This window comes from Oncorhynchus tshawytscha, linkage group LG15 (assembly GCF_018296145.1).
Source record: "Oncorhynchus tshawytscha isolate Ot180627B linkage group LG15, Otsh_v2.0, whole genome shotgun sequence".
Classification (NCBI taxonomy): Eukaryota; Metazoa; Chordata; class Actinopteri; order Salmoniformes; family Salmonidae; genus Oncorhynchus; species Oncorhynchus tshawytscha.
In genome coordinates, this window is record NC_056443.1 from 20137343 (window position 1) to 20155330 (window position 17988).

Consider the following 17988-nt stretch of genomic DNA (forward strand, 5'->3'; position numbering starts at 1 on the left):
ACTACTATAAATTTAAATATGAGACAGAGAGACAGGGGTGGGAGGGGGGGCACATAAGCATCATATCACGAGAGATAATTTATTTAAAAGGTCGTAACAGTTTAGTCCTAAAATTATGAAAAACATTCACATCATAACTGCAATCTACAAATGTATTTCCAACATGAAGTGATACTAAAAAATATCAAATAAAATGCAGTTATGTAGAAAAAAAGAAAAAAAAGCTACCATTGTCTCGAACATATGGTACACATATAAAAAGATAAAACCATTTATATACAACAATAGGAGACAGACTACAGCAGCTCTAAGCTGCCAGAGCCCAAGAACCGTTGTTTGTACTGGACCCATAAGGACTGTTGCTGATGTTCACCTCAGAGCCTTGAATCGAACAAATCAGATCTTAAACTGCACGCAAGTACAGGTTAATAAAAACAAATGTGTTGGTTTGTGTGTTTAGGCATGGTCAAATGTTCAAAACAGTACAGTGGTCATGTGGTACACATGACTATGGATGTGTCTCTCTTTCTTCCAAAAAATGACTGATGACTGGTATAAGTAATATGGTGGAAACTCCCACTAGCCCTGGCCTCCACCAAGGCAATGCTTTTGATGGGAAGTAGTAAATGAGTCCACAATTCAGGAGAAATTAGATATTATTGGGACTCAGCCCTATATCTGATATGGACTTTTATTTGGCACGAAAAACAAAAATAACCTCTCATATCATGACGACAATAGGTTCAGTCTGTTTTTTGTATCTGTTCCGTCTTCTTCATTATAAAACCAACACTGGAATACACATCAAAAGTCCCCAGCATAACATCCATTAATTAACGTCACAAAAAATATCTTAAAACGTTTCATTTCTTATGAAAATCAGCTGGTCAGTGTTTCAACTAAACATTCATCAGCTGTCCCTAGAACAACCCACTTCCTTTGGACCAGGGTCAGATTTTGTCCAATGAAAATGGTTCCACTGTCAGGAAGCAGTCAGTTTATTTGTCGACTCAGTGATTCCAATCACCTGATTGGTTGACGTCGTAGCTAATTTGCAACTTTTGCAAGCACGTAACTTTTCTAGTTCTTTTTTTTTTTAAATCAAGTCTTCCTATTCACATTTATCTTTAATATTTTATCAGTTCATTGGTTAGTAATGTAGTAATGTCAACTTCAAATAATGCGGTCCAGTTACTGTCAAGGAATGAGAAACATACAAGTCCCAATGACTAACACAGTAACACACACAAAGACATTCACACACAGTTAATAAAACGGGATAGCCACAGAGGTCTCTCCTCCAGCCCTTGGTAGCAGACGCCACATTTCCACTGCTTTGTGCAAAAAAAGAGACAGATAGCCGTCTTCTCTCCCTTTTTCACACAGAGGTCAATACTGAGAGAGATGGGCTTTGAGGAAAGTTGAAGCATAGGTTCCCTCTTCCTCTCTCGCCCCCCTAACCACTACTTCCTCTCCCTCTCTACACAGAGGTTTCCGACTGCAGCCTCATGACAAACTTGTGGCTCTTGGGGTCGATAAACTCCTCCCCCAGGTGGAGGAAGGGGAGGGGTGTCACCGTGACAACCAGGGAGAAGTCGAGACGTCGCAGGGAGAAGACGAGACCCCGACTCAGGGCTGATGTCACCGGCTCCTCGCTCACTAGGGTCCACTGGCGACCCATACCGTTCTCCCGCTGGTACTGCAGCGTGGGGCCTGGAGAAAGGTAGCGCTCCAGGAAGGCCTGAGAGAAACACACAGAGAAGAAGCAGATAGACAGCCAGCCAGGGTGGGACGTCATATCGATAGTGGGGCAACCGCTAGGAGTTAAGTGTTTGTAGTGTGCAATTTCTCTCCGTGGAATGTAAAGTAGGCTAGATATTATTCCTCAGGGGAAACATGCTTATATCAATCCCTTTACGGTCAAGAATAGTGTCTTATATGGGCTGTTATTTGGGGTATAATACGGGTCCTATTTAAGAGCGTAGGGGTCATATGTAAAGGGTATAGGTGTCATGTTGTGAGGGTGTGGGGGTCATGTTGTGAGGGTGTAGGGGTCACATTGTGAGGGCATAGTGATCATGTTGTGAGGGCGTAGTGATCATGTTAAGGGAATGGTGGCTCACCTTGGGGGTCATGTTGTGCGTGATACAGAACTGCAGGTGGTTGATAATGCTCTCCATGCTGTGATAGGGTTGCTGGCGCGTGGTCCTCAGGTACTTCTGCATGGCCCGGGCCATGGGGGCGAAGATGGCCTGAGCTGCCTCCCGGGGGTCCATCACCTCACGGGGGTGTTTAGGGGACGACGCGGCTGGCTCGTCGTCCTGGAGACGCTTGATGTGGGTGAAGGCTTCCTCTACCGCCACCACCAGCCTGGGAGGAGAAAAGGGCACGCGTAATGAGTACGCAGATGTTGTTTCAGGCTAGCATTTGTATTGCAAGCGCTAAACCGAGAGGAGCTAAAATAACGTCCACCTTATTGAAATAGCACGGGCGACGGAGAAAAACAAATTGGTACCATTTAAGGCCAAGTGGCAAACAATAATGCAGGAAATAGGGATGGGGATATGAGCAGGCAGGTCTAGGCGGATGAGATGTAGCCATTGTTTGGATGCGTCTGTAAGTTGGTGTTCGTATGTATACGTTTGTTTTTGTATTGTAACGTAAAAAAAAAGAAAGAATAGGAAAAATTCAAAAATATATATATTTAAATCTACTATTTTTTTAAACAACGGCAGCCTTTCTATACCTGGGGTTTGAAAAATCTGTGATGTTCCCTTGATTAGTCTTGAACTGTTTAACTCACCAAATGACACAAAAAAATGGCACTTTTCACAAAAGCAGTTTTTCTACAACAAATGGATTGAAATGTTCTTTCTTTGACGATCTACCCAGCCCAGCGTGTCTCCCCTCCTCACCTGGCCTTGCGCTTGCGGACCCTGCGGTCCATCTCTGCCTCCTCGTAGTAATACTCGTTGTGGGAGTTGTCTCTCCTGCGGGCGGCTGCAGCGATCATCGCTCTGGACTGACCCGTAGAGTTGTTAGTGTTGTTCTCTGGAAGAAAAATCACAATAAAGAAAAAGGATCAACAAACATCTAATGTTACAATTTCTTTGCTAAAAAAAAGAACACATAGAAGACAGAGGCGAAGAGGTGAGAAAATGACTGAGGGAAAAGAGGGGCGAGACGATGAGAGACGGAAAGGATAGCATTCGAGACTTACCTTCACCCAGAGTGTAGACTTTGAAGCCAGAACTCTTCTTAGAGAGGATGGACTTGGGCAGGTTGAGGAGGGCAGGGTTGTAGACTGGGAAATCACTGTAGTACTGGTCCAGCACCCACACTGCTGCCCTCTGAATACTGGAGAACAACAAGGAAGGTACGAACCCTTATTAATCTATGTCATTACTATGGAATATGTCCTTATCATCATCAGTAGCAGCATCATCAGTATCCCTTTGGCAGCATCTTAACTCTGGCGATGTGCCCTTGAGCAAGGCACTGAACCCGAGGTGGTCCTGCAGCTATTTTAGATGATCAGCTGGGTGGGGTATAGTTGCACCCCAGGCCTTGCTGCTACAAACACACTAAGGTGGGAACCAGATGACTAGCGGAGCAGACACAACCGCTCCCATTTGATCATACGCATGACTGCTAACCAAATAGCCTGGTGCAAACCAAAACATTTTGAGGGGGAATAAACATACACACACATTATTTTTTTTCTTTGTATTATTATTATTATTATTATTATTATGATGTTTTGCTGTATATCTTTGTATTTTACATTTGGGTGAGTGTCCTTGTCTATCAGTGTACCAGTGTTGTGTTACTTGTCATGTTTTGTGTCTTGTGTGGATCCCAGGAAGAGTAGCAGCTGCCTCTGCAAAAGCTAATGGGGATTCAAACAAAGAAATGAAGAGATTTGTATGCAAATAGCCCAAACAAACTGACTGATGAGGTAATGCGGGTTTCGGTTAATCTCCGACTGACAGATTTGCAGGCCAACCACAATATCATAAGTCTCTGAAATCAGAGTACTAGGTTACTAAAAATGCAAACAAACCAAACAACCTTTACACAGAAGCCCACACAATAGAAACCCACTCCCCAATCTCTGTACAAAACAGCATGTAAACGACAAACACAAAACACCTCAAAACACAACCACACGTCTCCAAGACTCACCTGAGATGTCCCACGTTGTAGAAGCGACTTTCCCCGTCAGTTGTGCGCACCACCTTGAGGCAGAAGGCAGGCTGCAGGTGTCTGACCTCCAGCAGCACCAGGGCCAGGTACTGGATGAAGAGCAGCGCGTCCACCAGCGACGCCGCGTACCCCACGATGCCCCTGTAGTCCCTCTCCCGGGGCTCCAGCACGCGCACGCCGTAGAACAGCCAGTAGGAAGCCACGAACAGGAAGACGAGCGCCAGCAGCAGGCAGCGGAAAACGTAGAAGCGAGGCAAGGTAGCGCGCGGCGGGCGCAGGAACAGAGCCCAGGTGGAGATGAGGAGGACCAGGAGCTTAAAGGCCAGGGAGACGTAGAGACCCTCGCAGGGCGTGCCGCAGGGCTCCAGGGCCTCGCGCCACAGCAGCTGCGGCAGAACCAGGAAAGCCAGGGGGGTGACCAGGGCGAAGAGGCCAAGGACGGCGCCCAATCCTGGGCCCAAGAAACGCCGGCATTCCAGCGGGGAGGACTCCTCGAGCTCCTTGGAGACGCGCGTCAGGTCCTCGTTAGAGACGCTGTGTTCTGACGTGCCAGTCTGTACGGTGGTCGTCTCACCCCAGTTATCATCCTGGAGTAGGGAGAGGGGGGGGGAGATTTCTTTGAGCATATGTTGGGAGGTGTGATAGGGAAGAGGCAATATTACCTGAACAAATGGGAGAAGACAAGAGGATGAGTGATAAGAGACAGAGTAGACAGAGAGAAACTAAAGCCAGGTATTGACCCCCCAATCAAAGATCAGGGTGTGGAAGTGAGGGGAGATGTACTGTAGGAAAGAAGTGAACTCTGACCCGATCGTCTCCGCGGGTGGACTCGGTGTCCAGTAGAGGCTCTCCAGGGGCATGGATGGTGACCGACTTGTCTCCACGACTACTGCCGTCTCTGCTCTTGGAGCGGTGCCTGTCCCGCCTATCCCTGAACATCACACACAGAGACAGAAACGTAAAGGGTTAACCGTAACTGTCATGGTTTTCTATTTTTGGGGGAGGTTAACCAAACCGGGTCAACAAAGTTATACACAGCTTCCCTGACCTGCATGTTCACGCAAGTGAGAGTGTAGAAACAAGAGAGTGAGTGTGAGTACATGTACAGTATAAGTATCTATGTCGTACACGTGTTACCCACCTGTGCTTCCTAGAGTTGCGGGAGTGTGAGGACTTGTAGGAGTAGCCCGAGTACTGCGACTCGTTGTCCATGTCAGAGGCCGGTGGGCGGGGTTTGCCCCTGTGGGCACCTCCTCCCCCCGTGCCGTGCTGCCCGGCTCCGCCCAGCTGACTCTTGCGGTGGCTGATGGACTTGGATGAGAGGGCCAGAGGCAGGCGGAGGAGCTCAACCTTACTCCTGAAGGAATCTATCTTGAAGGCCGGAGGAGAGGGGGAGGGGGGGACAGACCTGACGGAGGGGGGAGAGGGGTGGTGGGCGAATGAGGAGATAGAAAACTGTTTATTAATGTGTTATTAACATGTCCGTCACACTATTACCATGTAATTAGTCCGATCAGACAGACAAGAGGTCACAACAGGACTAAAGGGCACGTTGTGGAGAAAAGAAGAGCTCAAAGGGATAGCTTTTATATAGGACTCTAAACAGCAATGTGGGAAAAAAACTCTTTTAATTTGCTTGCATTGCCTCGTCACTCTGTCTGGGATATGAAGGAACTCAGTGAGTTGGCAGTTTGCTTTCATTTGATAAAATTAGGATTATTTCGCAGCCCATTTTAGGTTGCTCTCACAAGACACAAACACATTAAACAGAAGGATTTTCCATATTTGGGAGATGGGTTATAGCAGCTGAAGAAGCCTCACAATGAAGTTGTGGTATAACTTCAGAGGTTATTAACCTCGTTTATACTCTCCTGGGGTAGAAGCTCAATTTCACTCCTCATACGTAAGTTCAGATGTTAAATGGTGTGTATTTTCCAGCAACAAAATGCATTTCACCAAGTTGACAGGAGCTTGCCACTGCCTTTTCATATTCCCGATTGTGCACACACACACACACACTGCATTCCCTGCCATCCCCTGTGGTCTCCAGGGCAACAGAGCTTGGCTATTACTATGGGGATGAATAAGAGGCGATGGGCGAGAGGGGATTGGGGGGTGTTACCATGGTGGCCTGACCAACTCCCCACCTTCTCTCCCACTTGGGTCTAGAAAGACACTCGGGTTCTGAACTACTCCATCCTGATTTTGCCAGTATGTGTTTACATCAGGTAATATGTTGCAAAGAACCCAATGCAATTTCAGCTGGACTGGCACTGCTACCTCCAATGAGAGAGGCATTGATTCTTAATGTGATAATGTGTAGTGAATGAAAAACTTTCTGTCGCTCTCCCTCGTCTCTCGCTCCAATTCACTCCTCAACCCTTTTTGGGCCCTCACAATAGGTTTCATGTGCGAATAAGACAGGAGCTTCTTGGTTAAGACACACACACACACACACACACACACTCTATTCATACAAATGCCAATGACATTAGCTAGAATTCTATACATGGCTTCTAGAGGCCGAGAAGTCTAAATCATTTAAAGAACGATGACAACAAAATGAGGACGTTTGCAGAAACACCAACTGTTTGCCCAGGTGCCTTAACAATGAATGAAATAGCTGAATAAGAATGAAACCGACAGAAAAAAATATACAGTGCCTTGCGAAAGTATTCGGCCCCCTTGAACTTTGCGACCTTTTGCCACATTTCAGGCTTCAAACATAAAGATATAAAACTGTATTTTTTTGTGAAGAATCAACAACAAGTGGGACACAATCATGAAGTGGGTCGCCATTTATTGGATATTTCAAACTTTTTTAACAAATCAAAAACTGAAAAATTGGGCGTGCAAAATTATTCAGCCCCCTTAAGTTAATACTTTGTAGCGCCACCTTTTGCTGCGATTACAGCTGTAAGTCGCTTGGGGTATGTCTGTCAGTTTTGCACATCGAGAGACTGAATTTTTTTCCCATTCCTCCTTGCAAAACAGCTCGAGCTCAGTGAGGTTGGATGGAGAGCATTTGTGAACAGCAGTTTTCAGTTCTTTCCACAGATTCTTGATTGGATTCAGGTCTGGACTTTGACTTGGCCATTCTAACACCTGGATATGTTTATTTTTGAACCATTGCATTGTAGATTTGGCTTTATGTTTTGGATCATTGTCTTGTTGGAAGACAAATCTCCGTCCCAGTCTCAGGTCTTTTGCAGACTCCATTCTTCCAGAATGGTCCTGTATTTGGCTCCATCCATCTTCCCATCAATTTTAACCATCTTCCTGTCCCTGCTGAAGAAAAGTAGGCCCAAACCATGATGCTGCCACCACCATGTTTGACAGTGGGGATGGTGTGGTCAGGGTGATGAGCTGTGTTGCTTTTACGCCAAACATAACGTTTTGCATTGTTGCCAAAAAGTTCAATTTTGGTTTCATCTGACCAGAGCACCTTCTTCCACATGTTTGGTGTGTCTCCCAGGTGGCTTGTGGCAAACTTTAAACAACACTTTTTATGGATATCTTTAAGAAATGGCTTTCTTCTTGCCACTCTTCCATAAAGGCCAGATTTGTGCAATATACGACTGATTGTTGTCCTATGGACAGAGTCTCCCACCTCAGCTGTAGATCTCTGAAGTTCATCCAGAGTGATCATGGGCCTCTTGGCTGCATCTCTGATCAGTCTTCTCCTTGTATGAGCTGAACGTTTAGAGGGACGGCCAGGTCTTGGTAGATTTGCAGTGGTCTGATACTCCTTCCATTTCAATATTATCACTTGCACAGTGCTCCTTGGGATGTTTAAAGCTTGGGAAATCTTTTTGTATCCAAATCCGGCTTTAAACTTCTTCACAACAGTATCTCGGACCTGCCTGGTGTGTTCCTTGTTCTTCATGATGCTCTCTGCGCTTTTAACGGACCTCTGAGACTATCACAGTGCAGGTGCATTTATACGGAGACTTGATTACACACAGGTGGATTGTATTTATCATCATTAGTCATTTAGGTCAACATTGGATCATTCAGAGATCCTCACTGAACTTCTGGAGAGAGTTTGCTGCACTGAAAGTAAAGGGGCTGAATAATTTTGCACGCCCAATTTTTCAGTTTTTGATTTGTTAAAAAAGTTTGAAATATCCAATAAATGTCGTTCCACTTCATGATTGTGTCCCACTTGTTGTTGATTCTTCACAAAAAATACAGTTTTATATCTTTATGTTTGAAGCCTGAAATGTGGCAAAAGGTCGCAAAGTTCAAGGGGGCCGAATACTTTCACAAGGCACTGTATATGGCCATTTAACATTTACTGGGGAATAGGCCTCTTTTGAGAGAACCTGAGTAGCTCACGGAAGTAAAGGTCTCACCAAATTCATCAGGACAGCTATATAGAAAACAGGAGAGGTAATGATGTCAAGAAGTTAACTACTTTTTGGTTATTAACTGTGTTAGAGAGAGTAAGCTAATAGCAATGTCGGCTATACTCCTTTAAACTCAAGTTAAAACAGTCTGTGCTAGCCGCAATCCTTGGGACGTCCCTACGCCATTTAAATTGGTTAAGGTAAGGATTATGGTTAGGGTTCAGGATGTCCCAAGTATCCTGTATAGCACTGACCAAGTTAAAACTATTGGCAAAGATCATCATTGCTGATGAAAACCTAAGGCATTTTTAACTCAAATACTTCTAATAATGAAAAGTCATTATTACTTAAAATGGTTGTGGTACTGACTCAAAACTAAATGAGAAGTCACATCAACTCTATTTTTTAAAAGTTACAATAACAAATCACTTTTTACCCCCAGGATGCTCTACTGCAGGTAGATTTTTTGGAACTGTTTATAATACGTGTTTTTGCATGTACATTGGGTGATTAACTGATTAATTGTATGCTACACAAAGATAAATAAATGTTTATAAACAAATCCAATCATTTAGTTCGATTTTTAGCACCACTTACTGAAATGGTCATTCCAGTTTAAAATGGCTTAGGTATTCTCCTCACACTGTTCCTAACGCTGGCAGACATTATGAATGCAGGTTGCGGGTGAATAAAAATGTAAATTGTTGGAGTTCTTAACTCTGGCTGGATTCCAATAGGAATTACACATCACTTGGCAAGTCCACATAATGCAACTTGCAGATAAGGTTGCAAAATTTGGGTACATTTTCAAAGGTTTTCCACAAATCTGGGAATTTTGGTTAAATTACAGGAATTTTGCAACCCTACTTGCAGGGCTGATGTGGCCTGTATAAACCATGAGTTTCAGGCCACTGTATTAGGGTAAAGCTAGGCTTCAAAATAAGGCCGTACAAGATATGTAATGTATTGTCATAAAAAGTTTAATTATAAAGATAACATTCCCCTAGGACCTCACTTTGTGAAGGGCACAGAACTGAAAATAAATACATTCAACAACCATGTCTCTATTACTAACAAATCAGTTTGAGTAACGATTACTAAAAAAAAAAAAATAAGTAGCTGTACTCAGATATATGAAGTGCAACGGGTTTCCTCAAAAGTTGTGAGTAATGGTATCACATTGGGGTTTACAGTGTGGGTTCAATCGGAGTTCACCCTCTGTACTGGACCATAGATGTGGTAAGAAGTCATGTTAAGATGTCGTCCACTGTCAGCTCGGACTATCGTCTCTTGCCTCTGCACCACTCTCCCACCATCCTCTCCCAAAAGCCAAACTGCCTTCTTTCTTGACTTTATTTTGTGAATGTGAATCACTGCTAAAAGTAGTTTGACTCCCTTCAGATTGGTTTATTCAATGACTCATCCAAATCAGATTTGCAAAAGGCAAATAAGCTTTTTCAAATCTGTCCTCTCTCTCACACACACACAGTAATTACAGTATCTGGCATTGTTTCACAAGCAGCAGGGCACTATTGTGGTTGATGTGTGGAGGTGTGGTCATGAGTGTGTGTTGTATAGCTTAGTGGGGATATTACATGACCTATTATTCTCCATTTCTTCTCTACCAGTTAACCCGAGACAACCCCCCCACACACACACTTAGAACTTAAATGTTTCAGACACGGATATATTTCATTTATATTTACATTCCACTGTTAGTATTAAGAAAATGCACACACATTTGCTTAACAAGTCACACAATAATTTGAATGGACTCACTGTGTGTAATAATTGTGTTTAACATTCTTTTTAAATGACTCCCTCATCTTTGTACCCCACACTCACAAGTAAGGTCCCGGAGTCGAGGAGTACATTTCAAACACAGATTCAACCACAAAGACCAGGGATGTTTTCCAATACCACACAAAAAAGGGCACCTATTGGTAGATGAATATCCCATTAAGCATGGTGAAGTTATTAATTACCCATCGGATGATTTAGCAATACACCCAGTCAGTACAAAAATACAGGCGTCCTTCCTAACTCAGTTGTCGCAGAGGAAGGAAACCGCTCAGGGATTTCACCATGAGGTCAATGATCACTTTAAAAACAGAATTTAATGGCCGTAATAGGAGAAAACTGAGGGTGGATAAACAATATTGTAGATACTCCACAATACTATCCTAAATTACAGAGTGAAAAGAAGGAAGCCTGTAGAGCAGGGCTCTGCAACCCTGTTACTGGAGAGCAACAGTCCTGTAGATTCTCTCTCCAACCCTAATCTAGCACACCTGATTCTAATAATTAGCTGGTTGATAAACTGAACCAGGCAGTGGTGTAAAGTACTTAAGTAAAAATACTTTACTTACGTAGTCCTTTAGTTTTTTGGGATATCTGTACTTTACCATTTATATTTTTGACAACTTTTACTTTACTACATTCCTAAAGAAAATGTACTTTTTACTCCATACATTTTTTTGTCCTCACAACAAAGTGTTATGTTTGTGCAAATCCAACACAACACATCAATGAGTACCACTCTTCATATTTTCAAGCATGGTGATGGCTGCATCATGTTATGGGTATGTTTGTCATCTGCAAGAACCTGGGAGTTTTTTCAGGATAAAAAGAAACAGAATAGACCTTAGCAAAATCCTAGAGGAAAACCTGGATCAGTCTGCTTTCCAACAGACTTTCGGAGACAAATTCCCCTTTCAGCAGGACAATAACCTAAAACACATGGCCAAATATCCATTGGAGTTGCTTACCTAGCCAACATTGAATGTTCCCGAGTGGCCTGTTTATAGTTTTGACTTAAAAATGTATGGCAAGACTTTAAAATGGCTGTTTGGCAATGATCAACAACCAAATGATCAACAACCAATTTGACAGAGCTTGAATAATTTTTTCCGACTGTACAAATGTTGCAAAATCCAGGTGTGGAAAGCTCTTGGAGACTTACCCACAAATTCTCACCACTGTAAATGCTGACAAATGTGATGCTAACGTGTATTGACTCAGGGATTTGAACGCATATGTAAATTACATATTTAATTTGCAATAAATTTGCAAAAAAATCTAAAAATATGTTTTCACTTAGTCAGTGTGTTTAGATGGGTGACAAAAAAAAAAGATGTAATCAATTGTTGAATTCGGGCTGCATCACAACAAAATGTAGAGTAAGTCAAGGGGAGTGAATACTGTGGAAGGCACTGTAAACCCCTAGTTTGTGGGATAGTGTGTGTGGTAGAATAAATGTGTGTTCCTTTAATTCCATTGCAGTGCACTGCAACCATTTAACTGTAGGACTCCAATTTAGGCAACACACAAATGTTCTGGGTATTCCATCTGGAACCTCAAAAGGCACCTGCGACTTCATAATAGGCTGTAAAAGTTATAGCCCCTAGTGGCACTGCTGTCGAAATGCCGGGGGCTCTCCTCCCTTCCACAGGCCTCGATGAAAGCCTCGGAGGCGCAGCAAGGCGCTAGAGCGTGGCGGCGCCTCAGCCCAGTGTAACTCAACTAATCGAGCCACAGGCTTCATGGGGCCTATCCATTACGAACCGGTCTCATTCCAACAATGAGACGCATGCAACTCAAACGCGCAGATATGTTTAAAAATGGGTCAGAATTGCCTTTTTCCCGCAAAATATTAGCTACGTTTGTCGGTGAAGGTGTGTTTGTGCGAGCCGACTTGAAACAATGTAAAACGTCTCACGCCCATGCAGCAGCACGGATATGTGGGTTGCCAATACAGATTTTTAGGGGATTTGTTTATAGTCTGGACGAAAAACCGTCAGCATGCTCACATTCATCAACATAAACTGTTATTAGCCAGTTTTATACCTGTGCTATATTTGGCACACATGCGTAAAAGTGCAATTTGGGTGACAAGTGAGATACTTCATCATGTTGTTGCCTAGAGACATGCAAACTCAAACTCATCAATGGATTCAAATCGGAGTTTAATTTATCGGACTAAACTGCAAGTGGCTATCATCAAGCCATAATGGTTTACAGATACTGCGCCAATGTCAACGGATAATGTTCTAATTACATTTTCTAATAAATTGACCAAATATCCTAACCATCAATGCCACCTATTCATTAATGATAAACAATCGGCCAGCAATCGAAGGGGAAATGAACGGTCCCAGAGTGCTTTGAATAGAGAGGCTGTGAATGACAAACCTGCCACGGAAAAAGGAAAACTATTTTAGAATACATTTTTAAAAAGACTCCAAGCTGTTCAGAAAGCTTACCTTTCTTTTCAAAATGTGATACCCAAATGGGTGAACGTGAATCGTAGCCTAAAAATCTGGACACAAAGAAAACCCTAAACAGTGACTCAAATCAGGCGGCGGAGATGTATCCTAATTCAGTTTCTTTTCCAAATACATCATTCGGGAAGGAAAGGTTTGTAACTTGATTCCTCTTCATATACAATATAATTTATTCAACTAAAAATCATCCAGGCTATACAAAAGCTATGAGCCGCATCCATTCTCGGTTTCTGCATCTGTTCTTTGCTGGAAGCCCCGCTGCGCGTGTGAATACAGTCATTCATCACCGAGAGGGGTGCGCGAGGCAACGCTCCACAGAGACGCAAATGCTTTTGTATCCCGTTAAATTACAGAATACAATCCATAAAGATAATCCAAGTGTAGGCTTTATCGGACAACTGATATAAATTCAAAATGTTCAGTTCTTAGGAGCTCACATTTCTTGCGCTCTTGTTCTGTGGTCCCTTGTAACGACAGAACACGCCGCCGGGTTTGGGACAATTGCTCGCCCCCTTTCCAAAAGGGCTAAACTGCGTTACACGGTCCCTCGCGGTTTGGAATATTCAGCCCCAGGTTCCCGATTGGTTTCTGTTTCCTCGTATGGAAACGGTTACCCAGTCAGTCTTTCTAGATAACTAAGATCCAGATTAGTCTTTCCTCCATTCAAAAGTACTCTTTTGCTTTCCAACCCTAAAAATCAATGGCCTCCCTCCACTCGCCAAAGTCCCCAACAGTGCTCCGCCTCCACTCGCTCCCCTCCCCCTGTTCATTCTGTTCCGACACTCACCTCTACTTTCTCTCGTCGACGAGGGCAGGACCATGGTGTAATCCTGCCCTGTTCTCGTCTTTACGAAGGACGATCACAGAACAGCAGTTTGTCCCAGAACAGATCTACTACAAATGCGTAATCCTCCCTAAACCGTCTGTTTCATACAAAGCTAACGCTGACCCGTAGATGCTCCCCGAATTTAACAAACCTAACAGATGCAGGCCTATTTCATGTAGGCTGTGCCCCAAAAGCAGGTATAAGACCCAAATACTAGCTTACAATTCTGAATTAATTCAACTTCCAGGCTCTTCAATGTAACGGATTTGGGATATTTGGCCAGACGGTGACGGGCTTGTTAACTGCCCCAGTGAACGTGGCCCTGAGCATGTAGCAGTGTGTGGAATGCAATTTCTCATACCTCAGTTAAAACACAAGACTTGACACATTACCAAACACAACATAAAACACACTTAACTCTGATATACATTGACTGCTCAACTGGAAAGTGCATGAGGCTTAACAGAAACCTACCAACTGTGCACAAATCCCCATAAAAGGGTCGAATATATCCTATACCAATTTACAGGTGAATCTCAATTGTTTCCTTGTGTACTCTTCTCACCTCCTTCTCAAAGCACATTGGAGGACAAAGTCAGGGGTTCCTTCCCTTGGGTCATCTCCAATGCATTTTTAGAAGGAAGCAAGGAGAAAGGACACAAGAGTCAAGGAAATACAATTGAGATGCACCAATCATGTCATGGCCCTTGGAGACAGATCAGTTAGGATTTCTCCTATTGAATATAATATTTCCTAGCCCCAAAGTTTAATACTTGGCTTACTTTGATTCCTATAAAAAGGAGTGTAGGCCACTAAACGAATGTCCTCTGCCTCACTCGGTTCGGGGGCAGGTTTTTCCAGGTCACACCGGTTAGTTACTAGGGCTGCCGCTCACTGTGATCTCTACCTGGACGTTTCTCCTCAAAGTGGTCGACTTCAATACGGGCATTGAGCTCGAGCGAAATAGGCCCGATATTTCTGTAGACTCAATATTGGATATAAAATGTATGAATAAATATGCTTTGGTGTAGCTGCATTTGGTCAGATCTATATATGTTCAAGGCAGAATAAGTTTCTTTTTCACATCAGCCAGGGAGAGTTAGGACTCAAGTTCCGCTCCAGGACTTTCAAAACAGTTCTTTTTAATGTCACAAAACACATGTTCATTTTCCTTCTGTGCAGCTAACAATCTCCCCTTTTTCTAAAAAACAGGGGAGAGAAAATAACTTACATCTTGTTTTGATCGAATCTACAAAAATCAAATCAAAAGAAAGGACTAAGGCTTTACAGAAGAAAAAAAAGATTCACATATAAAACAAGGTTGTGATTTCTATATTACATGAGTGAACAAGATTTAAACAAGAGAAAGGATCGTTAAAGACCTCTGTATGCATACAGTAGTTTGCACTGTGCAGCAGTTTGCTGTGCAACGTTTGACAAAGGGAAGAAACATCAGTTCTAACCTCTGTATGAGCGAGGTGCGTACACAAACTCAGACTTCTGACAGACCAACCCCAGTATGAAAAACCTTAAAAGACGCTAAAAAGAAGAGGTAGAAAGTACAAAGATGGAGACTGAAAAAAATGCTTCTCAAGAGGGTAAGTGAATGGAGAGATGGACGAATAGAAAAGTTAGAAAGTAAGAAAATGTATGAGAAAATAGTCTGGAATTGTCCACCATGCCAAGTTAAACTGAAAACACTGCATCCCCTCAGAAATCCCATTACACACTGTGGTGTCACACACACACACACATTGTATGCTGCTGATTACACACTTGAACAAGGGATTACATAGGGTTAACAGACTTCCTCTCCCAATAAATACATGTCTGTGCCGAGGGTCTCTCAGTTCAAACGTATGCTACTTGGTATAAACAACCATCCCTTCATGTTTTGGTGTGACAATACGGTAAATACTACTCACGGTATAGTAGGGAAGAGGGGAATTCACAGTATTGTACACACCCAATACAGTAGAGCATTCTTTAGGGGGAAAAAATGACGACATGTTAGACATCTGGGTATTCATTGAACAGGTTTCCTTTTTCGTAGTAGTGATCCCTGTATGTCTAGGAGTAGTGGTGCAGAAGACGACAGCCATTCAGTAGAGAACAGTGCAGTACTAGTGTTGTAACCCTTAATATGTCGCCGCTACAGACAACCCATCCTGTAGCATAGCAGCTGTACAGAGACACAGGACTGACTGACCCGACCGGCCACCATCTTGGTTTTCCCAAAACAAAACACACCTCTTTCTTCATGTATGATTACGAAACGTACGTTTCTCATAACATGAAGAATATTATGGATGAATGATGCTTGTGTATGTTGATATCTTTACTCTTTATGACCCATTCCTTCCTCTGGGCCCAGGGCAATAAACCTGAACATATATAAACAAAAATATAAAACGCAACATGTGAAGTGTTGGTCCCATGTTTCATGAGCTGAAATAAAAAATCCCAGAAATGTTCCAAATGCACAAAAAGCTTATTTCTCTCAAATTTGGGGCACAAAATGGGTTTACATCCATGTTAGTGAGCATTTCTCCTTTGCCAAGATAATCCATTCACCTGACAGGTGTCACAGATCAAGAAGCTGATTAAACAGCATGATCATTACACAGGTGCACCTTGTGCTGGAGACAATAAAAGGCCACTCTAAAATGTTCAGTTTTGACAACACAATGCCACAAATGTCTCAAGTTGAAGGAGCGCGCAATTGGCATGCTCACTGTAGGAATGTCCGCCAGAAATGCTGCTAGATAATTTAATGTTAATTGTTCTACCATAAGCCGCCTCAAACGGCATTTTAGAGAATTTGGCAGTACATCCAACCGCAGATCATCATGTGTAATCACCGTCTCAGGGAAACTCATCTGCATGCTCGTGGTCCTCAACAGGGTCTTGACCTGACTGCAGTTCGGCGTCGTAACCGACTTCAGCGGGCAAATGCTCACCTTCGATGGCCACTGGCAAGCTGAAGAAGTATGCTCTCCCCGGATGAATCCCAGTTTCAACTGTACCGGGCAGATGGCAGACATGTGGGCGAGCGGTTTGCTGATGCCAACATTGTGAACAGAGTGCCCCATGGTGGCGGTGGGGTTTTTGGTATGGGCAGGCATATGCTACGGACAACGAACACAATTGCATTTTAATCGATGGCAATTTGAATGCACAGAGATACCGTGACGAGATCCTGAGGCCCAGTGTCGTGCCATTCATCATCTGCCATCACCTCATGTTTCAGCATAATAATGCATGGCCCCATGACGCAAGGATCTGTATACAATTCCTGGAAGCTGAAAATGTTTTTCCATGGCCTGCATACTCACCAGACATATCACCCAATGAGCATGTTGGATGGTCTGGATCAGCGTGTATGACAGCTTGTTCCAGTTCCCGCCAATACCCAGCAACTTCGCACAGCCAATGAAGAGGAGTTGGATAACATTCCACAGGCCACAACCAACAGCCTGATCAACTCAATGCAAAGTAGATGTGTTGAGCTGCATGAGGCAAATGGTGGTCACACCAGATACTGATTGTTTTTTTTTGACCAACAGATGCACATCTCTATTCCCAGTCATGTGAAATCCATAGATTAGTGCCTAATGAATTTATTTAAATTGACTGATATTCTAACTGTAACTCACTAAAATCTTTGAAATTGTTGCATGTTGCGTTTATATTTTGGTTCAGTGTGTGTGTGCACGCATACACACACACACACACACCGTTCTTCGATTGGCTTCCATGGCAGGCATACTGTAAAGCAACCAGTAGTAATGAACTACCAACTTGGCTCAAACAAGGTGCAGCTTTGACTCACAATGGAGCCGGTGATCTGTCCAGTTTCCAGTCCCTCACTAATCCAATCTGTTGTGAAGTATGGATACGCGACAGATGATGTATTGTGGGTAAAGTGCTAGGGTCCTTACGTTGTCCTGTTCATCTGTCACTTCTCAACTCTCTCCCTTGAACCATCACTACTTTGTTCAAAGTATACTAACTTCTCCTTCAAATGTAACCAACCTTACTTCCATCCAACATCTCATCCATGGCATTATTCCTTGCCAATTTAGATTCTGCCCACTCTCCACTTTCATTATGATCTATTTGCTTCTTCACACATTTCCATCACTTGTTCTCTACTTTTCAGTCTCTTCCTTTTTTTGTCCTTCATCTGTCCATCCTCTCATCCCTGGACTCCCTCTGGCTCCACAGAGGTCAGAGTTCACCCTGAACCCATGTTGGGGGCAGATCCTTCGATGTCAGGGGGCCGGGGCCATCAGTCCTGCATCACTTCCTGGTCGCCCAGGGC

The 17988-nt window shown here is 43.4% G+C and overlaps 1 protein-coding gene across 2 annotated transcripts; it reads right to left on the reverse strand.

Annotated features, from left to right (window-relative positions):
* Positions 1 to 65: 65 nt before the first annotated feature.
* On the reverse strand, positions 66 to 13898 carry LOC112248766 (vang-like protein 2). Of its 2 annotated transcripts, none has more exons than XM_042298267.1 (8): positions 13626 to 13898; positions 5348 to 5614; positions 5014 to 5137; positions 4186 to 4793; positions 3221 to 3357; positions 2916 to 3051; positions 2124 to 2370; positions 66 to 1741 (listed from the first exon to the last, which is right to left on the reverse strand). In XM_042298267.1, exons 2-8 carry the CDS (start codon positions 5416 to 5418, stop codon positions 1481 to 1483), a joined length of 1584 nt encoding a protein of 527 aa, XP_042154201.1. In that variant the 5' UTR covers positions 5419 to 5614; positions 13626 to 13898; the 3' UTR covers positions 66 to 1480. The 2 variants fall into 2 exon arrangements, with proteins under 2 accessions (XP_042154201.1, XP_024273832.1); XM_024418064.2 differs by lacking the exon at positions 13626 to 13898 and adding an exon at positions 12818 to 13582.
* Between the last annotated feature and the right edge of the window lie 4090 nt (positions 13899 to 17988).

Coding starts and splice junctions, on each gene's coding strand:
- LOC112248766 (XM_042298267.1), bottom strand. CDS start 5,418: ATGGACAACGAGTCGCAGTACTCGGGCTACTCCTACAAGTCCTCACAC. Junction 5,138..5,347: donor CGCAACTCTAGGAAGCACAG/GTGGGTAACACG, acceptor TGTGATGTTCAG/GGATAGGCGGGACAGGCACC. Junction 4,794..5,013: donor CCACCCGCGGAGACGATCGG/GTCAGAGTTCAC, acceptor TCCCTACTCCAG/GATGATAACTGGGGTGAGAC.